General features: G+C 47.6%; 3 protein-coding genes across 6 annotated transcripts in view; all 3 read left to right on the top strand.

Moving 5' to 3' along the window:
• Positions 1-749: 749 nt before the first annotated feature.
• mrps12 (mitochondrial ribosomal protein S12) lies at positions 750-2,496 on the top strand. Its single transcript, XM_061034492.1, has 3 exons — positions 750-939; positions 1,769-1,819; positions 2,072-2,496. The coding sequence occupies exons 2-3, from the start codon at positions 1,771-1,773 to the stop codon at positions 2,452-2,454; spliced, it is 432 nt and encodes a 143-aa protein (XP_060890475.1). The 5' UTR covers positions 750-939; positions 1,769-1,770; the 3' UTR covers positions 2,455-2,496.
• Positions 2,497-4,819: 2,323 nt separating this feature from the next.
• Positions 4,820-12,851, top strand: LOC132970625 (zinc finger protein ZFP2-like). Of its 4 annotated transcripts, none has more exons than XM_061034483.1 (9): positions 4,820-4,947; positions 5,376-6,055; positions 6,609-6,926; positions 7,218-7,359; positions 9,033-9,337; positions 9,858-9,887; positions 9,984-10,034; positions 10,120-10,303; positions 11,743-12,851. In XM_061034483.1, the coding sequence occupies exons 1-9, from the start codon at positions 4,896-4,898 to the stop codon at positions 12,240-12,242; spliced, it is 2,262 nt and encodes a 753-aa protein (XP_060890466.1). In that variant the 5' UTR covers positions 4,820-4,895; the 3' UTR covers positions 12,243-12,851. The 4 variants fall into 4 exon arrangements, with proteins under 4 accessions (XP_060890466.1, XP_060890465.1, XP_060890464.1 ...); XM_061034482.1 differs by having other exon boundaries at positions 9,858-9,917; positions 9,975-10,034; XM_061034481.1 differs by having other exon boundaries at positions 9,858-9,917; positions 9,972-10,034.
• Positions 12,852-19,464: 6,613 nt separating this feature from the next.
• The window catches only part of tmem116 (transmembrane protein 116), a 15,538-nt gene continuing 13,525 nt past the window's right edge, over positions 19,465-21,477 (top strand). Inside the window, exon 1 of the mRNA XM_061034490.1 lies at positions 19,465-19,702. Coding sequence (XP_060890473.1) covers positions 19,607-19,702 — 96 coding nt within the window. The 5' untranslated portion in view covers positions 19,465-19,606. The remainder of the gene's footprint in view (positions 19,703-21,477) is intronic.

Below are 21,477 nucleotides of genomic sequence, written 5' to 3'. Positions count from 1 at the left end.
TTCAGTCTGTGAGCAGCAGTAGTTCAGTCAGTGGACAGCAGGCGGCAGTAGTTCAGTCTGTGGGCAGCAGGCGGCAGTAGTTCAGTCTGTGAGCGGCAGTAGTTCAGTCAGTGGGCAGCAGTAGTTCAGTCAGTGGGCAGCAGTAGTTCAGTCAGTGGGCAGCAGGCAGCAGTAGTTCAGTCTGTGGGCAGCAGGCGGCAGTAGTTCAGTCTGTGGGCAGCAGGCAGCAGTAGTTCAGTCAGCAGGCAGCAGTAGTTCAGTCTGTGGGCAGCAGGCAGCAGTAGTTCAGTCTGTGGGCAGCAGTAGTTCAGTCTGTGGGCAGCAGGCGGCAGTAGTTCAGTCTGTGGGCAGCAGGCGGCAGTAGTTCAGTCTGTGGGCAGCAGGCAGCAGTAGTTCAGTCTGTGGGCAGCAGGCAGCAGTAGTTCAGTCTGTGGGCAGCAGGCAGCAGTAGTTCAGTCTGTGGGCAGCAGGCGGCAGTAGTTCAGTCTGTGGGCAGCAGGCAGCAGTAGTTCAGTCTGTGGGCAGCAGGCAGCAGTAGTTCAGTTTGTGGGCAGCAGGCGGCAGTAGTTCAGTCTGTGGGCAGCAGTAGTGATACGATATGAGAAGAGGAAGAGTTTTTTTCTATTGTGCACTTTGAGAATAAAGTCAAAATGTAGAGATGTGTTTAAACTTTTGGGATTAATTGTAAAATAATCTAGAGGGCTGTTTATCTCTCTCAACACTCCGGTCCAGTAGGTGGCGGTAATGCGCCTCTGAGCTGGTTGCCAACTGCTGGTAAACACCAACGAAGAAGAACGCCCACGACTTTCCGGTGCTCGTGCTGTCCTGTGAAGACCTTGGGTGATTTTTAAATCATTATGCGATAAAAACAGATTCTAAAGTCTGAATTACAGTTTGTTTTTTATCTGACAGCGGCTGTTCATCCGGGACTCTGATCCGGTACGTAGAGACATGAAACACTTGATAAACTCAGGTGTAACGGTGTAAAGTGTGACCGTGTTAACTGGTGACTTTCAGCGTGGTGGTCGTGACTGTTGAATACTGAACGTTTCCGGTGCTAACATTAATATTTGCTGATTTAATGGGATTATAAGAAGAGACATGTTAGTTCACTTTCTGTCTTTAATGTCTGTTGTCTCCAGTTAACACGGTCACCTTTTAAACCGCAACACCGCTAGGAAGCTAATGTTAGCTTAGCTATGTTGCTTGTGACTAACGTTACGATTAAGATGTTCTTTAAAATCAATGTTTAATTATAATAAATGTAAGAACAGCTACATGTCGCCTTTAGCATGTAGCATCTCCTGTCCATACTCTACAGAATCTGAGAGTTCAGAGTTCACACAACAGCTGTGTACAGAGGTGATGATTGTCAACAGGCAAGTCAGGCTACTGGGGCCCCAGCCCAGTAGGGGGGGCCTCGAGGGCTGACAAACGGTACCCCACAGCAGTGACAGCAGGAAGCTCCCTGACAGAACTCCCTCTCACAGCATGTGTTGATGTTTTGAAAACCAAAGAAACAAACAGGAAGTGGAGTTAGTGTTGGAACACTGCTGTCGAGATTTGATGTGAAAGAGCAAACCTCCAAGTTGGACTTTTGTCTCTTTAAGGACTACAGAAACTACACGACTGGTTATAGAGTCATTTCTGGGGGCCGCCTTTTCATTTTGGCGTTCATCTTTGTCATAACAACACGAGTACATTAGCGTCTGTGTTTAAAGTAAACGTAATGATGTTTGTAGTCTTTAATATGTTGTTTCTGTTTCAGAGATGTCTTCTTTGTGGAGCCTGAGGCCGCTGCTGACGTCTCTGTTAGAAGGTCAGTTTGAACACCTGTCACCTGTTCATACGCACTGAGCATGTGCAGAGCGGGCGGGGGGGGGGGGGGGGGGTTCTCCTGATACCAGAATTTTACATTTTGCACTTCATGATCCGCTTCATTTTTTATTTTTTAACACCGGAGGTTGCCGCTTGGTTACTCCTCTCCAGGCAGCAGCAGCCGAGGCTCATGGGATTTGTAGTATCTAGGTGGATTACAGTTGGATTATTTAATCCTTTTTCCTCTCTGCAGCCTCCCAGCATGCCTCAGCCTGGACGGCGCCCCTCCTCTCCAGGACGATGGCCACCCTGAACCAGATGCACCGGCAGGGGAAACCCAAACAGCCCCCTAAATCCCTCGGCGCCACGTTCGGACGCCCCCAGCTGAAGGCGTTGGTCCTGAAGACCATGATCAGAAAACCTAAGAAGCCCAACTCTGCGAACAGGAAGTGTGCTCGAGTGCGTCTGTCCAACGGGAAGGAGGCGGTGGTGTTCATCCCCGGCGAGGGACACAACCTGCAGGAGCACAATGTGGTGCTGGTGGAGGGCGGGAGGACGCAGGATCTGCCCGGAGTCAAACTCAAAGTGGTGCGAGGGAAATATGACTGTGCCCACGTGGTGAAGAAGAAGCAGTAGAGAGGAGGAGGAAGAGTGTTTAATAAATGTGTGTTATTCTTACCCCTGTGTCAACGTGGAGTCACATCATTACTGTAACCATGGTAACCATCAACATATATCTACTGAGTGAGATGATAAAGGTATCTTACTATCTGATCATTAAGGAAACATGTTGAAGTGCTGGCTTCTCTGACAACAATGCAGCAGCCAGTATGTCCTCCTTCTAACTTTAGATTCTGCTCCTGAATGATCTGGATTTGTTTGGACCAGAGAAGGTAGGCGCTTTTAAGACCCACCCCCCCCCCCCCCCACCCCCCTACACGGCCGTTTTGGACGCCCCTCGGTTTGTCAGATATGAGAGCAGTTATCAGGTCAACAGGTGTTGCAGTGATGGAAGCAGGCAAGAGAAGTGGTTCAGATAGAAGTGATTGTACCCGACCTAAAAAGCCTCTGCATGTTTCTAATAAGCTCCACGAGCAGAAACGTGCTCAAACTAGGATCAATATTGGAGATGCTTTTGAAAAATGGAGAGAGGTTAGAACACAGAAAGGTTTACAGACCCATGCAGAGCTGGATAAACACTGAAGCTTCAGAGTCCACCACATGGTGACCTGAGTGAGCATGGACTCTAAAGGGGAGGGGACATATTCTAGTATTTGTGATTGTCAGATTTGTCCTGTCGTTCATCTTTCGGCCGCTGGTGGCAGCACTGAGCGCTGCGCTGTACGTCACTACGCACCGAAGAAGAAGACGGGCGCATCATCTCGGTTGTTATCGCCTTTATTTCCTCGGAGTAAGTTGTGTTTTAGTTACTTTCTCTTCTCTTCACTTCGACAATAATCCTGCTGACATGTCGACGGAAGCTTCACGCACCTCTTGTGTGTGATTTAGCCTCCATTTAAACCGGAAACGATGTGTTTTTAATGATTTTTAATGATAGAAAAAAGTGTTTCCCCGAGGCAGCAGCTAGCAAAGAGCTACGATAACAGAGACACACTGTTCCCGGTTATTCGGTGTTTCTTCTTCGTTTTTAATGTTTTAATGTTTTAATGTGTTTATCTTCAGACCTTCAGTCTGATGTGAAAGATTTGGTTACGGTTCGTGTTGGGATGTTTAACGGTTCCGGTTAAACTGTGAACTTTGACCCCTACATGAAGAGGTCATGTTATAACCTTTAACCCCTCTCATCACCTCTCAATGATGACGTCACTGTTTAATACATCGATTAGTACAGTGGCTCCCAAAATGGGGGTCGTGAGTCTTTAAAGCTGGCTGCACACGAGACTCTGATAGGCCGGATTTTCCTCCTTCAGTGGTCAGTGGGCGTGGCCCGATCGGGGGCGTGGCACAACGTTTATCGTTTCAAACGATTGTTTTCCGGCTCCACATCGAGTCTGAGTCTCTCTGATCTGGATCCAGGTTGTTCTGTCTCTGACTGAAAACCCTCAGCTGCCAATGAGAGCGAGCGGACGTGGCGGTGTCACCAACCGGATGTTGTGGACTCACATGAACCTCTAATGAGAATATTTGTGTTTCTATCAATGAATCTGAGTCTGAACTAAAGAGGAGAACAGGAAACATGCAGCAGCAGGTTGATTAGAGCACGGAGATGGTAGAGGTGGCGTGCAGACAGTCTATGGTCGTGCAGCGATCACAGAGAATAAAGGTCACCACCCCCTCCCACTGGCCCCTCCCACTGGCCCCTCCCACTGGCCCCTCCCACTGGCTCCAGGTGAATTCTCCTGATTATATCCTGCTGTGTTCTCACATCAGATCACTCTGACTTTCTGCAGAATAAATACGAGGAGGCTGGAGGAGAAACATTCAGATGTTTGAGTGATCACATGACGCTCAGAGTGATCACATGACCCTCGGAGTGATCACATGACGCTCAGAGTGATCACATGACGCTCAGAGTGATCACATGACCCTCGGAGTGATCACATGACGCTCGGAGTGATCACATGACGCTCAGAGTGATCACATGACCCTCGGAGTGATCACATGACGCTCAGAGTGATCACATGACCCTCGGAGTGATCACATGACGCTCAGAGTGATCACATGACGCTCAGAGTGATCACATGACGCTCGGAGTGATCACATGACGCTCAGAGTGATCACATGACACTCGGAGTGATCACATGACCCTCAGAGTGATCACATGACGCTCAGAGTGATCACATGACCCTCAGAGTGATCACATGACGCTCAGAGTGATCACATGACCCTCAGAGTGATCACATGACGCTCAGAGTGATCACATGACCCTCAGAGTGCTCAGAGTGATCACATGACCCTCAGAGTGATCACATGACGCTCAGAGTGATCACATGACACTCAGAGTGATCACATGACCCTCAGAGTGATAATCTAAGTAGTTTTTCTGTAAGTTTGTCTCTTGTGTTTGTTTCAGAGGTTTGGAGGAGGAGACAGCTGACGTGTGGTGACGTGACGTGATGACTGGAGTGACAGAAGAAGCAGACGACTATCAGCAGTTTCCCTCTGAAGGTCAGAGAAACATCTTTCACCTTTCTCACTTAACAAGACAACAAACAAAGTGTTGATGTTAGACTGTTTTCTTTAGTCAGAGCCACATCTGCTGTTTTGCTAAGCTAAGCTAACACTCAACAACAAAGGGACGATGTGTAAATCCTAAAATGTTAAACTAACCCTTTAACGTCATCAGCTCGCCCTCTCTGGTAAAGATAAACTTTATTGATCCCCATGGGGGACAAGAAACAGGAAACAGGAATATAATTATTAAAAATAACAAGAAGTTAAAAATCAAACATATTTACATCAATTAAATAAACAGCAGGTATGTCCACTTCCACTTCTAGAAAGAGTTGTTATTAAACACAGTACTGATGTGAGTCATGAGGTGACATCATAATGACATCATAATGACATCATAATGACATCATTGTTTCCTACAGGAGAGGAAACGCTCCCAGTCATCCAGACGTCAGCACGACTGTCTCTAAAGAAATGTCGCCCCACTCACCCGTGCTCCGTGTGCGGCCGAGTGTTCTCCCGCCCGTCTCGTCTGGCCGACCACTTGGCCTCGCACGCCGGGGAGAAGCGTCACAGCTGCTCCGTGTGCGGGAAGCGCTTTGCCAAGAAGATCAACCTGACGTCTCACCTGCGCGTCCACACGGGCGAGAAGCCGTACTCCTGCCCGCACTGCGGCGTCAGCTACGCCCAGATGAGCTGCCTGCGGCGACACCTGCCCCGGCACGCCGCCGAGAAGCCGCACGTCTGCGTGTTTTGCAGTCGCGGCTTCGTCCAGCGGCGCCACCTGGTGCAACACGAGCGGACGCACACGGGGGAGAAACCGTTCGCTTGCCCGCTGTGCCCCAAACGCTTCGCCTCCAACGCGGGCTTCAGCGAGCATCAGAAGAGCCACACGCAGAGGAACCTGCTGTGCTCGCTCTGCGGGAAGGCCTTCTCCACGCCGTCGTCCCTCAGAGACCACGTGAGGAACCACACGGGGGAGAAGCTCCACCCCTGCTCGCTGTGCAGCAAGAGCTTCAACCGACCGGGCCTGCTGAAGAAACACCTGCAGAGACACGCCGTGGAGCAGGAGCTAGCCAAAGCTCGAGGATCTCAGAACAGCGTGAGTGAGGAGAGAGGGAGGGGCAGTCCTGACCTTTAACCTTTCTGTGGCGAGCGTGGCTTCCTGCTGCTGCTCCAAACATTTCCATCCCCTCAGCGACTCCTTTACATCCTTTCACTCTGCGCTAAGCTAAGCTAGCTCCAGAATGTGATTTCTCTCCTTCTAGATAGAAACTTTATTGATCCCGAGGGAAAAGCATCCAGTAGCAGGTTACAAAGACGTGACATGAAACATTTGTTACAAATTAACCACAAAACTGACCCCCCCCCCATACATATATATTAACCTGAAAAAAGATTTAAAGAAAGAACCTCTAGATGAAACAAACTCAAACTGTGCAATTAAAAATAGATTTATACAAGAAATGTACATAACCCGTGCAGGGATAAAAATATGAGACATTTAAACAAGAACCTAAAAATCTGTAATTAGAGCTGAATATAAAAAATAACCGTCTGTTGTGTTGTTTCTGGTAGATTTGTTTTGTTTTTTTATTGTGTGAGCTTTGAAGTAAATTCTATCCAACAATCTTCTACTTTGTCTCCGACATTAGGAGGGAACTTTTTACCGCTGCCTCAAGTGCCACGGCGATTTCCCCACGCCCGAGAAGCTGCAGCAGCACGAGGAGCTCCACCGGATGGCGCTGCAGTTCGTGTGCGACGTCTGCGGCCGCAGCTTCAGCCGAGAGTCTCGTCTGAGGGAGCACGCCAGGACTCACACCGGGGAGAAGCCGTTTCAGTGCGAGGTCTGCGAGAAGCAGTTCTCCGCTCAGAGGGCGCTGAGGAGGCACCGGGAGATCCACAAGAAGAAGGGAGAGGGCGTCGCCATGACGACCGAGAACGGATCCATGCAGTCGGAGGAAGACGAGGAGGTGAGGAGACCTTTCGAAAAATAAATGTAAAAACACTGATGGTTACAGAAAAAGGTTTTCTTTTTTGGGATCTTCAGTCTCTACAAACACGTTCTCTCACTTTTAGTATCTGCATCTCGTGTCGAGTGTCGAACAGTTCAGTCGAGTAATTCTGGATATTTAACACAACATCGGGTTTAGAGGCCTGACTAGCAGGAGTTAATGACACACTGAGAGCGATGACTTTAGCGATCATACTGGAACGACAGCTGACAAAGTTAAACTCATCTCACTCATGATGTTTTTGAACAGAAACCAGACGAGCTGGTCAGTGAAGGCAGCACGGCGGCAGGTTCGGCATTCGAGAGCTGCGGTCTGAACGGGCTGCGGGAGATCAAAGTCGAGATCACAAGCGATGTTGACGATGAAGAGGAAACGATGCCTTCCCAGAGCGGTGAGAACGTCTAACATCTCATTCTGTTTGTAGTGGCAATCTAACAACAAAAAGTGCCACTGGAGGGAATTTGAAGTCATTTCCAACTCATGGTGGGTAAAAAAGGGAATGTCCGTCGTTAATTATGTTTGCAGTATTTATTTATCAACAATCTTAAAAACACCAACAAAAAGACGGGTGTAAGTCTATTCTGCATCAGACCAAACTAGTTCATAAACATAGATAAAGTCTAAACGTGACGGACAACATCTTCACACACCTATGGTTGAAAAACTGTGTGTCTTCCACTAATTCCCTCTCCCCACTCACCTGTGTCTCCCCTTTCTACCTACCTGTGGCTGTAATTACCAACTATGCCCAGGTGTGCAGGTGACGTTTGCAGCAGAAAACAACCACACAACCAACCACACACACAAACCACAACACAAAAAAAAGATCAAGAATGAGATACATGTTTTATATGAACCAAATGCTGCTTGATGTGTATCCTGCAGGCTTGATGTTGTTTCTCCTGTGGCTGCTTCATTACTGTCAGGATATTTCTACTTGTAGCTTTTAGCGATGTTTGAATTAGTTTTGTTTTTTAGGGAGCCTTTTATAAAATCTGTCCACGGACAACAGATAAAAATAACTCTGGCATATTTACTGAAATGTTTATTAATATGCAATGTCCCTGTAAAATAAAATAAATTAAAAATAAATGTATTAATTAATTAGGGCTGGGCACATTAACGCGTTATTTTCACGTTAACTCAATTATTCAATACTCAATTATTTTATCTCGCATTAACGCAGTTTTTATTATTTATTTTCTTATTGTGAAAGTCTGTTGCTCACTGCCTTTTATTTTGTAAAATTCCATCGTGAGCGAGCCTCGTATGTTGCTTACTGCTGCGCATGTCTGCTGCGGCGCTCACAGGGAAGAGGAAACAGTGTTGCCAACTTGGCGACTTTCTTGCTAAATCTGGCGACTTTCCAAACCCCCTTGACGACTTTTTTTGTCAACAGCTACTAGCAACAAATCTAGCGACTTTTTCTGGTGTTATTGGAGACTTTTTTAGTGTAAGAAACTGACGTGAAAGCACGTATTGCTCTGCAGTTACTCAACGAGCAGCGGGTGCTGCCGTAAGCCCCTCCCCCTTCCTGAAGCTCTCACAGGCTGTCAGTGTAGCCTCGCGCAGCAGACCCAGCTGCAGTCAGAGAGGAGACCCTCACCACTCTGCGTCCAGACTGCAAACAATGCAATAAGCTTTAGTTTTGTATTTATTTGCTTTGATTACATTGTTTAAGTTGAGAAGTACATTTACAATAAAAGTGCGCTATACACTACTTTTTAATTCATTATTGGATTTTGCGTATAACAATGCGATTAACGCGATTAAAACTTAATCGTTTCCCAGCCCTAAAATAAATCAATGTAGACTGAAAGAGACAGACAGCTGTAGGTGTGGATGTGAGGGTGCCTGGTTGTTTGTCTGTGATTGACTGGAAACCAGTCCAGGTAGTGCCCCGCCTCTTTCCCAATGTCAGCTGGGAACAACTCCAGCCCTCCTGCGACCTCGAGCAGGACAAACGGTGTGATGTCATAAACTCTCTAAAAACTTATAATCAGAGATGATAAACACAACTCTGCTCCTGCACATCCTGAACTTTCATCTTGTGTTGTTTTGCAGAAAGCGTTCCCGACAGTCCAAAGAAACCCTACAGCTGCTGCATCTGTGGGAAGACCTTCTCCAGGCCGTCCAGACTCAAAGAACACTTTAAGAACCACGCCGCGGACTCGGAGCAGACGCTGCACCGCTGCTCCAAGTGTGAGGAGACGTTCAGCGCCGTCAGCGACCTGAGGGCGCACGAGAAGATCCACAGGAAGCGTCATCCCTGCAGCATCTGCGCCCGCAGCTTCCTGAAGCCGTGCCACCTCCGGAAACACATGAGGACCCACGTCAGGGACGGACTCATCCAAGAGCCCGCCGACCAGGTGAGACGTCACGTTTACTGTTTAACTCTCCTCATATTACGGCTGACTGAATGTAGATACCTTTCTTTATCATGTTTTCAAACGAGACGTCTCCTTTAGTTTCATGACCGACTCAAAGCTTGACAAACTTCAGATCTTCAGTCAAACTTTTAACCAGAGAGGGCGCTGTTTAAATACTTTGGTAACATGTCGGGACAGAAATGTTGTCCATGTATTTCAGACAGTGTGCAGGAGGCTGACTGCACTTTTTGAATTACACCTATAAGATTTGTTCTCATAGTCCACTGCACAGCTCCTACATGTCACCTTTTGTACATTTTGTGTTTTTTATTTTTTTCATATTTAACATTTTCAAAATCTATTTTATATATTGTAATATCTTCTTCTTCTGTATTATTTAAGTTGTTTCTAGTTCTGCTTTATTTCCTTGTTAATTGTTTAGCACCAATACACCAAGTCAAATTCCTTGTATGTGTAAATGAACTTGGCAATAAACCCAGATTCTGATTTTCTATCTCAGGAGTTCTGGCTGAACATAAAGACGGAGGAGGTGCAGCAGCAGCAGCAGCAGGAGGAGGAGGTGCAGCAGCAGCAGCAGCAGGAGGAGGAGGTGCAGCAGCAGCAGCAGCAGCAGCAGCAGGAGGAGGTGCAGCAGCAGCAGCAGGAGGAGGTTCATGCGGCCGGTCTGATCCAGGAGGTAAAACCTTCAGCTCATAGTTTGGAAGCTCCAACGTAGACCCTGAAGGTCTCTGACTGTTTTTTTTTCTCCTGTTCTCCTGCAGGTCCCAGAGGACCTTTCTACCACCAATAAGACCTTCATCACTAAACCCCGACTTCTTCCCGGTAACCATGGCGACCAGGGCAGCTTATCGTTGAAGGTGGTGGAAGTGGCAAACGAGGAGGGAGACGTGGGCGGGTTGATCAACTCTGATGGAGAACAGGAGGACCCGAGACCGGTGCTCATTGGTACGTCTCCGTCTCTTATTATCTTCTGCAGCTTTAAAAACGCAGACATGACACAAACAAGCAAACCGCCGACTCCAGGCACCCGTCAGCGCCACGTTTTTTGCTCCATCCGACAGCAAGGCGCCCCGTCCCACTGGGTCTGTCTCTAGAGCGCAGCCTGCACACACGGGTCCACAAGATCACGCGGGAACAACATGCAAACAACATGGTTGATTTGTTGTTTGTTTGGGTTCATCTTGATGCGTGCTAACAGTGGGCTCCGTCAGAATCAGACTTGATGCGTATCCTGACCGCCGCGTGTGATGTAGAAACACGTGCATGACTATCAGTCTTTAATTTTATGGACAATTCATAACAAATGTTATCTCAACACACTGACACTTTACAAACAGCAGCTTGTAGACCTCACTAGACCAGAGTGGGAGTAAACAGCACCGCTCACAGACGTGGTGTGCACAGAGTCATTTTAAATTAGCCCTGCGATTAAAGGGATACTTCACTCATCTGCATTAATCTTTGTATCATTAGAAACCTGGTAGTGTTTTTGAATGGTCGTGCATCCCGCCCTCATTTTCCCCTGAGATGTGAAATCTTTGTATTTCTGAGTCTGTAAAGGAGCTTCCAGTGACGCAAAATGATGATTGTTGCGTCACTGGAAGCTGTTGTGTTTAGCGGGGTGAAACTACAACGCTAGTTCCTCATATTTTCCACCACTGAAGCTACAGACCAATCACAGATCAGTGGGTGGGAACTCACTCCCAGAATCGAAACTTAATGTCCGCCATATTGCTTGAAGCTATGCTATGACACAAGACCGGCCTGTCGGCAGCAACCGTCTCGCAGCTCTATTGATATATTGCCGCCGCCAGCCGCTGCCAGCTCTGCAGCCGAGACATAAGGCCTACCTGTCGGTGGCGGTGAGGACGAGGAGCCGGGGCCGGCTCGAGCTGGGGCGGACTGGTAGTGTCGGTGCTCTCACTGTTTGTCTATGGACACAGACATAGAGTCTGTTTTCTGACAGGAATTTACAAGATCAGTTGTGTAAACAGCCTTATGTGTTGTAGTAACTAGAGGACCTTAGTGGGAGTGGCCTGCGGTGCTGTGCATTCTGGGATTTGATGTCTTTCATCAACATGAGCCAAAAAGACACTTTCTGCCTTTTCTCGGTCAAGAAGGCACCAACTTCAAAATGTATTTCACATTTCTACATATATGACCCGATGTCAACACAGATTCATGTTTCTCTTCTACAATCTGAGCCGGTCGAGAGAAAAAAAAAACACTTTTAGAGGATGTTATAGATCTAACACGTTTGACTGTCGGATCACATCTGTGTGCCGGCAGCCTTGTTTCATTTCAGTATAAAAACATAAACATGTAGCACATTCATAAAATAAAAAGCACCGCCTCACAGATAATCCTCTCCTTGACCTTCACAGAACAAGATGGCCGCCCCGTGACCCGGGTGGCAGACGACATCATCGATGGGAAAAAGAAGCACTGCTGCCCTGTTTGTGGTCGGAACTGCTACAAGGCGTCGGCGCTGCAGAAACACCTGAGGATCCACTCAGGTGAGCGCCCGTATCAGTGCCCCACCTGCAACAAGAGCTTCACCCAGCAGGTCCACATGACGGAGCACCAGAGGACGCACACGGGCGAGCGGCCGTACACCTGTAGCGAGTGCAACAAGAGCTTCACCTTCTCCAGCGCCCTGCGCCGACACCAGCGGCTGCACACGGACGCCCGACCCTTCAGCTGCCCCGTCTGCCCCAAAACCTTCAGGCGGCTCAGCTCGCTCCGGAGCCACCAGCTGACGCACGCCGTACTCCGCTTCCAGTGCCCGCTGTGCCCAAAGAGCTTCAGTGACGCCCTGGAGCTCACGTACCACGTGGACACGCACGCCAACACCCAGCTCTACTTCCCAAACATCTGCAACTAGACGAGTCAGGAAACGAGACTTTTTAAAACTTCCACATGATTCTCCTTAAAAATCAAACAAAGTCGTCATGTTTGTGTTACCACGGCAACAGAAGTCTGAAGACACACCCTGCTCGCTACAGAACCAAAACGCCATCTTATGTAGGGCACTCATTGTATCCCACAATGCACCACAGTGAAAGTAGCGCCGTGCAAGCGATATGTACCATCATGCTTTGCAGTTCAAAGCGTTTTAGGGCATGAAGGTGGCGTTTGGCTCTCGGATGAGAGGAGCGACCAGCGGGAACGCAAACGTTGATATTTGGAAAAGCTGTTTTAGTGAAGATGAAAAGATAACGCGACGCCGTCTGGAAGAACAAATAAACGAGATTTGTTGCGAGAATAAGTTTCTTTCAGTTCTTTGTATTTATTCGTTTTATGTTATTGTGTATAAAGAAACTGACTTTATATTATCGTGAACAGTTACGCCTCCGTTAGACTACGATGTTAAAGGAAGAATGTGTCGACTTTTTGGTCCAGTAGATGTCGCCCTTGAGCTCCAGCATGAAACCAAAACAAACTGCTGTTAGGCCACGCCTCCTCCATACTGAAGCCTCCAGAGACACACCTCCAACCCCCCCCTCCACTCACGATCACAGAGGACAAACTCGAGCTGCTATCCCGTGTCCTGCATTGTTGTGTTAGCATGCTAATGTTAGCGCTCTTTAGTTAGCTCGTAGCTTCACATTGTTGTGTTAGCATGCTAATGTTAGTGCTCTTTAGTTAGCTCGTAGCTTCACATTGTTGTGTTAGTATGCTAATGTTAGTGCTCTTTAGTTAGCTCGTAGCTTCACATTGTTGTGTTAGCATGCTAATGTTAGCGCTCTTTAGTTAGCGCGTAGCTTCACGTTGTTGTGTTAGCATGCTAATGTTAGCTCTCTTCAGTTAGCTCGTAGCTTCACCTTGTTGTGTTAGCATGCTAACGTTAGCGCTCTTTAGTTAGCTCGTAGCTTCACATTTCATGTAAACTGACACAGAATGAGCGTGATCTAAAAACTCTTACTAACATCCAAATAATCAGTGAGTATGTTCTTCTCTCTAGTTCTTGACTAAAACAGCTTTTATACACAAGGGGAGGAGCCGGCCGTCCCGTCCATGTAAACACGGCTCTGACAACAACACAGCCAGCGGGACTCGAGCTTCTCCCTCATTGTAGACAGTCATGACTCAGAGACACATTTACACAGGACAGACTTTATGATTTATTTATGTGTCGATCATTCTTCCTTTAAGCTGCATGTCGTAGTTGTGCGACAGTTATGACATCACTATCAGCGGCAGGCGTGTGAGCGAGTCGTGTCCGAGATGTTTAATCTGCTGAATGAGTGCACTATGTAGCCCACTACAGAGTGTTCCCTGTGTAGCCCACTACAGAGTATTCCCTATGTAGCCCACTACAGAGTGTTCCCTATGTAGCCCACTACAGAGTGTTCCCTGTGTAGCCCACTACAGAGTATTCCCTATGTAGCCCACTACAGAGTGTTCCCTGTGTAGCCCACTACAGAGTGTTCCCTGTGTAGCCCACTACAGAGTGTTCCCTATGTAGCCCACTACAGAGTGTTCCCTGTGTAGCCCACTACAGAGTGTTCCCTGTGTAGGCCACTACAGAGTGTTCCCTGTGTAGCCCACTACAGAGTGTTCCCTATGTAGCCCACTACAGAGTGTTCCCTATGTAGCCCACTACAGAGTGTTCCCTGTGTAGGCCACTACAGAGTGTTCCCTGTGTAGCCCACTACAGAGTGTTCCCTATGTAGCCCACTACAGAGTGTTCCCTGTGTAGCCCACTACAGAGTGTTCCCTATGTAGCCCACTACAGAGTGTTCCCTGTGTAGCCCACTACAGAGTGTTCCCTGTGTAGCCCACTACAGAGTGTTCCCTATGTAGCCCACTACAGAGTGTTCCCTATGTAGCCCACTACAGAGTGTTCCCTATGTAGCCCACTACAGTGTGTGATTTCAGACGGTTGTGTAATTTAGAACTTCTTTAAATTTTTGTGCCTTTATTGTAGGGAGAGAGAGGGGGGAGGAGAGAGAGAGAGGGGGGGGGGAAGAGAGAGAGAGAGAGTGTGTGTGAGTGAGAGAGAGAGAGAGAGGGGGGAAGAGAGAGAGAGGGGGGGGGGGAAGAGAGAGAGAGAGAGTGTGTGTGAGTGAGAGAGAGAGAGAGAGGGGGGAAGAGAGAGAGAGAGGGGGGGAAGAGAGAGAGAGAGAGTGTGTGTGAGTGAGAGAGAGAGAGAGAGGGGGGAAGAGAGAGAGAGAGAGAGGGGGGGAAGAGAGAGAGAGAGAGTGTGTGTGAGAGAGAGAGAGAGAGGGGGGGGAAGAGAGAGAGAGAGGGGGGGAAGAGAGAGAGAGAGTGTGTGTGAGTGAGAGAGAGAGAGAGGGGGGAGAGAGAGAGAGAGTGTGAGAGAGAGAGAGGGGGGAGAGAGGGGGGGAGAGAGAGAGAGTGTGTGAGAGAGAGAGAGGGGGAAGAGAGAGAGAGAGTGTGTGTGAGTGAGAGAGAGAGGGGGGAAGAGAGAGAGAGAGAGAGTGAGAGAGAGTGTGTGTGAGTGAGAAAGAGGGGGGAAGAGAGAGAGAGTGTGTGTGAGTGAGAAAGAGGGGGGAAGAGAGAGAGAGTGTGTGTGAGTGAGAGAGAGAGAGAGTGTGTGTGAGTGAGAGAGAGAGGGGGGAAGAGAGAGAGAGAGTGTGTGTGAGTGAGAAAGAGAGGGGGGAAGAGAGAGAGTGTGTGTGAGTGAGAGAGAGAGAGAGGGGGGAAGAGAGAGAGAGAGTGTGTGTGTGTGAGTGAGAGAGAGAGAGGGGAAGAGAGAGAGAGAGGGGGGGAAGAGAGAGAGAGTGTGTGTGTGTGTGAGTGAGAGAGAGAGAGGGGAAGAGAGAGAGAGAGGGGGGGAAGAGAGAGAGAGAGTGTGTGTGAGAGAGAGGGGGGGGAAGAGAGAGAGAGTGTGTGAGAGAGAGAGTGTGTGTGAGTGAGAGAGAGAGGGGGGGAAGAGAGAGAGAGAGTGTGTGTGTGTGAGTGAGAGAGAGAGAGGGGAAGAGAGAGAGAGAGGGGGGGAAGAGAGAGAGAGAGTGTGTGAGTGAGAGAGAGAGAGAGGGGGGAAGAGAGAGAGAGTGTGTGTGTGTGAGTGAGAGAGAGAGAGGGGAAGAGAGAGAGAGAGGGGGGGAAGAGAGAGAGAGAGTGTGTGTGTGTGAGAGAGAGAGAGAGGGGAAGAGAGAGAGAGAGGGGGGGAAGAGAGAGAGAGAGGGGGGAAGAGAGAGAGAGTGTGTGAGAGAGAGAGTGTGTGTGAGTGAGAGAGAGAGGGGGGGAAGAGAGAGAGTGTGTGAGTGAGAGAGGGGGGAAGAGAGAGAGTGAGTGAGGGGGGAGAGAGAGAGGGGGGAGAGAGAGAGGGGAGTTGTCCCCGTGTCGTCCACTTTCAGGACTGTAGCATCTGTTCATGGGACGCACAAACGAGCCACTAGTCCGCCTGCGGCTGCGTTCTGTCAGTTTCTGATGGATTCATTCTTCTCCTTCACACCTGCCTACTTTTTAAAACTTGGACACTTTTTAAAACTTAAGTTTCATTTAGACAACGGAGATCGTTTCCTGTGAAGTCACGTGGTATCAAAGTAACATTTAGACTCTGAGCGGAGTTTAGATCTACGGCAGAAACACGAGTCCCTGAACTCATCACAGGACGGACCTGAGGAGACAGAGAGACCGGCTCAGACTCTGACAGAGTGTGGACACCTTTAGCTTCCTTGCAGCCAATCAGGTGTGCAACACTAGTTGCTAGGTAACCTGTGATGTCACAGGAGTAGATTTTAGTCTGATGTACATCTACATGAAAGTTTAAAAGAAACATGAGAAGAATAAAGGTTTGACTCAAACGTCAGGAACTGTGCTGACATCACTTCCTGTTTGTCAGAAGGCCAGAGGTCGGCCTCGGTGCCCCGCTAGAGGTCGATGTGTTTGTCTTCAGTGCCGTGTTCAGGTTACGGCGCTACATGTCTTTAACACACGTTTGAAAAAGTCTCAAAGAATCCAATCAGCTCGATTCTCATCAAAGAGCTCAAACTGAAAAAAAGGAGTAAAAACATTTCGGTCAGTTTTCGAGGGGAACACTTATTATAAAGAAAGCTCCTCTGAAGAGGTTTAACCCTAACCCTCCTCTGAAGAGGTTTAACCCTAACCCTCCTCTGAAGAGGTTTAACCCTAACCCTCCTCTGAAGAGGTTTAACCCTAACCCTCCTCTGAAGAGGTTTAACCCTAACCCTCCTCTGAAGAGGTTTAACCCTAACCCTCCTCTGAAGAGGTTTAACCCTAACCCTCCTCTGAAGAGGTTTAACCCTAACCCTCCTCTGAGGGGGTTTAACCCTAACCCTCCTCTGAAGAGGTTTAACCCTAACCCTCCTCTGAGGGGGTTTAACCCTAACCCTCCTCTGAAGAGGTTTAACCCTAACCCTCCTCTGAAGAGGTTTAACCCTAACCCTCCTCTGAGGGGGTTTAACCCTAACCCTCCTCTGAAGAGGTTTAACCCTAACCCTCCTCTGAGGAGGTTTAACCCTAACCCTCCTCTGAAGAGGTTTAACCCTAACCCTCCTCTGAGGGGGTTTAACCCTAACCCTCCTCTGAAGGGGTTTAACCCTAACCCTCCTCTGAGGGGGTTTAACCCTAACCCTCCTCTGAGGAGGTTTAACCCTAACCCTCCTCTGAGGGGGTTTAACCCTAACCCTCCTCTGAGGGGGTTTAACCCTAACCCTCCTCTGAGGGGGTTTAACCCTAACCCTCCTCTGAAGAGGTTTAACCCTAACCCTCCTCTGAGGGGGTTTAACCCTAACCCTCCTCTGAAGAGGTTTAACCCTAACCCTCCTCTGAGGAGGTTTAACCCTAACCCTCCTCTGAAGGGGTTTAACCCTAACCCTCCTCTGAAGAGGTTTAACCCTAACCCTCCTCTGAGGGGGTTTAACCCTAACCCTCCTCTGAAGAGGTTTAACCCTAACCCTCCTCTGAAGAGGTTTAACCCTAACCCTCCTCTGAGGTCCACCTGGGCGTCGTCGTAGACTCCACCCTCTCATTCCACTCTCACCTCAAACCCGTCACCAAATCCTCTTTCTTTCATTTAAAAAAACAATCTCCTGACTCTGACCATCGCTCTCTGACTCCGTGGTAGAAACACCAACTCACACTTTATCAGTGACTGTTCTAGACCACTTACTGAGGGGGGCCAGGCTGGGGCACGTTGTTTTGTCGGAGAGGAACATTAACCCAGGACAAAAACGGAAGACGATCTCGGCAGCGAGCGTCATCAGTGGATGTTTAGAGTCAGCGTTCAGCTCTAAAGGGTCGAACGAGAATGTTGAGCCCACACAGAAGTAGAATGGATAGAATGGTTGTTGATTTGAAGGGCTGGATCAATCTATTGATTTAAGATCTGTGGTTGAGCCACAATTGTTCCATCTTTTGATTTGCATCAGTGCAACATCATCAACATAAATGTATTCAGGGGTGCAAACTTGTCACCTTTTGGTGAAATTCGCTGTTTTGGATCCCAAATATGTCATTTGTGTGATTCATTTAGATCTGCAATAAAAACATTTGGGGGGGGGGGGGGGGGGTAAATCTGCGACGCGAGCTTCTTGCGGCCGGTGAGCACGTTTCATACTGACTGCAGTCAGAGCGCGACCTCTCAACACGCCATTGCAATCATTACAACGCTGTCGGCGAACCCGTCCGCGTTGTTACAAAATCTTGGAGATGCGCGGCTGGGGTCCTCAGACCGTCCGCAGACCCTCCTCTCGCGCTTGCGCAATATCGTTGCGCCGACCAGAAGCATGAAACCTCCCTCATCCACCTCCACTGGCTCCCAGTTTAATCCTGCATACACTACAAGATACTCCCCCGCCCCTCAGTCCCTCTCCGACCTCCTCCACCCGTACACCCCATCACCAAACCTCCGGTCCTCGGACACCGGCCTGCTCCTACTCCCCCCCCCCTTGTCTCAGACATCCACAATCTTTGGACTTCCTCAAACGCCGTCTGTTCTCCTCATCCTCCCTGACCTCTGCTCCCCGTCTCAGTCTCTGTTTGTTGTCCTGTGTTCTTGTTGTTACTCCGCCATGTGAAGCGTCCTTGTGTCCATTGTAAGGTTCTATAACAGTTTATTATTCATACCTGAGTTTAAACACACAGAACCTAACTCTGGACGAAGCTGAAAAACATTCCATAGAAGAAGAAGAGATGATCCGGCTGAAGTAGAAGGGGGTCATGTGTTTAAAATGATCGGCTCTGATCGAAACATCTGATGACAAACTCCTTTTCCTCTGACGTGTTGAGTATTTGAGTGACAGGAAACCAAATAGAAAACTGCAGCACATCGATCACTTTCGGACGCTCTGAAGGAGACGTGTGCTGCAGTGTTTTCTTTGGTTCCTCTCTTGAAGAAAGTATCCACTGAATAATATTTGAGTCTTTCTCTGAGAGCACCGACCTTTGTGTTACTTTCTCCTAAACGCCAGCAGAGGGCGCCATCACACTGAGACAGTACGAAGCAAAGAAGAAGAAACACAAGTTTTTTTGTTTTTTTCTCTCTACTTTGTAACAAATATGTAATAAAAAATGATTTTACTAAAGTAAAGATTTTAGTAAAGGTGAGTGCCATGTTGGAGATGTTTTGTGAGTTGCTGGAGTCCAAACGGGAGGAAATGAAGGCGTGTGTGTTCCTCTGGTGTTGTGTTCAGTTTTTTGGCGTGGACATTTTTGTCCTTAGTGACTTCAGAGGGTAGTAAATTAAACTGATGCCTGAGGGTTAAGTCGTGGTGTGGATCTATTCAGGTCCAATTCTCAACATTTGATTACAAAGTTTTGAAAATTGAAATATTGTTAGTAATGTGTGCAGTGACTGCCCTCTACTGGTTGAAACCGGCTACTGCAACTGACGTATGTGGTACAGTCTTTAGTCACCAAAACATTTCCATTTCCATAACACGGTACAATCAGACATCAGGGGCGGATATCCAAACAGACTAAGAGGGAAATAATCAGGTAAAGAACCTTGAACATGTATTTCATATTCATCTGGTCCATTAGGTCTACAGGTGTGCTCTGTAATAAAGGAGGGATTATGTCCTGAAGGTGGTGCTAGAGAAGTTCCTCCTGGTCCAGCGAGTCCAGCTCAGCAGGAGGGGGCGTATCCACAGTGATGAAGGGGGTGGGGTCAGTGTGACTAACTCCTGCCTCCTGTGTGTGGTCTGCAGATAAATCCTGACAGGCTGCAGGGTGTCCCTCAGGTCTCAGGTCTCAGACTGAACTCAACAGCCTCTCCTCTGATTCTCTTTGTACTTTTTTTTTTTTAAATTAAAAATGTCTGTTTTCATCACGCTGCCCGCTCAGAGTCTGCAGGAGGATCTGACCAACGGCAGGGAGAGGAACACCACCTCCCCTCAGGACTGGACTCAGGTGAGACTCCACACTCAGAATCAGAAAGTTTACTCAAAGTGAGAGCTGTTTTTATCTCAGCTTCATGTAGAAAGTCTCTGTAACGACTTAAAGTTTCACATTCACACTCATGAAGAGAAAACTGAAGCTGAACTCTTTAAAGAAATCCTGATTTATTCAGAGAATGTTTTTGTTTAGATAATCAGAAGATTTAAAGGAAGTTAGACGAGTTCTTTGACATAGAGGTGCAGTAAGTATAAAAAATAAAAAGTCTCTCTTAAAGGAAAAACTGATGAAACTACCTAGGACTAGTGTTGTAGTAGGTTAGTGTGGTCTTGATGGAACCACCTTACTGTACACTGATCTTACTTTTAGCTGTATCTCTTCTATGTTAGGATTATTATTATTGGTGCACTGACGTGTAGAAGAAGCTTCTCTGTTGCAGCTCATTTGAATGTTTTAGAGCTGCTTTCACACCTGCAGAAACATCCTGATGTTTTCACTCTGAGTGTCATGTGTGAACACAAACATCTGAATGTTTCCCCTCCAGCCTCCTCGTATTTAATCTGCAGAAAGTCAGAGTGAGCTGATGTGAGAACACAGCAGGATATAATCAGGAGAATTCACCTGGAACATTAAAAACAAAGATGTAAATTCATAGTAAAGATGAACCGTAAAGAGTTAAATTATAGGTCAAAATATAACTTTCGGTTTGGTTTGTATGTGAAGCAGAGAAGCAGAAAATCCTCAAAAGAAAAAGAACTACGGAAGCCCATGGGGAACATCCTTTACCTCATGATAACCAGAGAGAACAACAAGCAGACTTCAGTTTTCTGGAGATCTCAAATCAGTGTTGTTATCTCAGGGTCAGGAGATAAATAAGTCGAGATGTTGAGAAAGAAGAACCAAAGTGTTGATGATTTAAATCTAATCTAACTCACAGGAACATTTCTCATAGACCACATGCTTCACTCACAGCAGCTTTCAGACTTGACTTTTTGGACTTTTTGATTCTTACCTTCTTCTCTTTTTTAAACTTTCACTCTCCAACATCTGCACCTCGAGTCGAGCTGAACTTAAAGGAGCAGTCTGCGTCACTTCCTGCTTTTGTAATCTCAATTTATACTCTGAATGAAAATCTTCTTTTCAACCACAGGCTCCGGGGGGCTTCTCTTCAGGGAACTAAAAAGGGTTCCTGTGGCTCATAGTTGAAGTGCCACACGGTGATCTGAAACCCTGTGATTGCCTGACCAATCAGAGACGTTCAGCACTGCAGGTTGACCTTTGCCCCCCCGAAGTTACTGGACCTTTAGAAAGTACTACCTCCGGAGCAGGGTCTTTTTTTGACCCCTGGTTCCTGCGGTGGAAATGCACACAGTTCCTCAAAAGGTCTGTGGTTCCAGGGGAAAGTTCCTGTGGTGGGAAAGTGTGTATCCTTCCTCTGCTGGAAATAGTCCCTGACTGATGGACTATAATCTTGTTTTCTGAAGTTACTGAAATCATTCAAGCTGTCAATGGCGATTCAATTCAAGTCGGAAATGTATACAAAATGTAAAAAGCATTAATCATGTACAAGTTTGTCCCTTTTGGCTCACTGCAGTTAACCTATCGTAGCATCTTCCTGCAGCCAGAGCGACAGAAATAAACGACACGTGGCGCTTTGAATGTCTCATTCGACCTAAAAACAAAACTCTCAGACGACTCATTTGACGAGTCAAAATGTCAAAATGTCAAAATGTCCGACTTTTTTAACCTGTTTTCATTCAGTTTGTTTCTTTTCTGCCTTCACTTTTGAT

This window comes from Labrus mixtus, unplaced genomic scaffold, assembly GCF_963584025.1.
Source record: "Labrus mixtus unplaced genomic scaffold, fLabMix1.1 SCAFFOLD_53, whole genome shotgun sequence".
Lineage (NCBI taxonomy): Eukaryota > Metazoa > Chordata > Actinopteri > Labriformes > Labridae > Labrus > Labrus mixtus.
The sequence above is the reverse complement of the archived record's forward strand: the minus strand, read 5'-3'. Positions and strand labels throughout refer to the sequence as shown.

Excerpts from the sequence above, each read along its gene's own strand:
- mrps12 (XM_061034492.1), top strand. The coding sequence starts at position 1,771 with ATGTCTTCTTTGTGGAGCCTGAGGCCGCTGCTGACGTCTCTGTTAGAA. Across the intron at positions 1,820-2,071 it reads GCTGACGTCTCTGTTAGAAG|CCTCCCAGCATGCCTCAGCC; the intron begins GTCAGTTTGAAC and ends TCCTCTCTGCAG.
- LOC132970625 (XM_061034480.1), top strand. The coding sequence starts at position 4,896 with ATGACTGGAGTGACAGAAGAAGCAGACGACTATCAGCAGTTTCCCTCT. Across the intron at positions 7,360-9,032 it reads AACGATGCCTTCCCAGAGCG|AAAGCGTTCCCGACAGTCCA; the intron begins GTGAGAACGTCT and ends GTTGTTTTGCAG. Across the intron at positions 10,304-11,742 it reads CCCGAGACCGGTGCTCATTG|AACAAGATGGCCGCCCCGTG; the intron begins GTACGTCTCCGT and ends TGACCTTCACAG.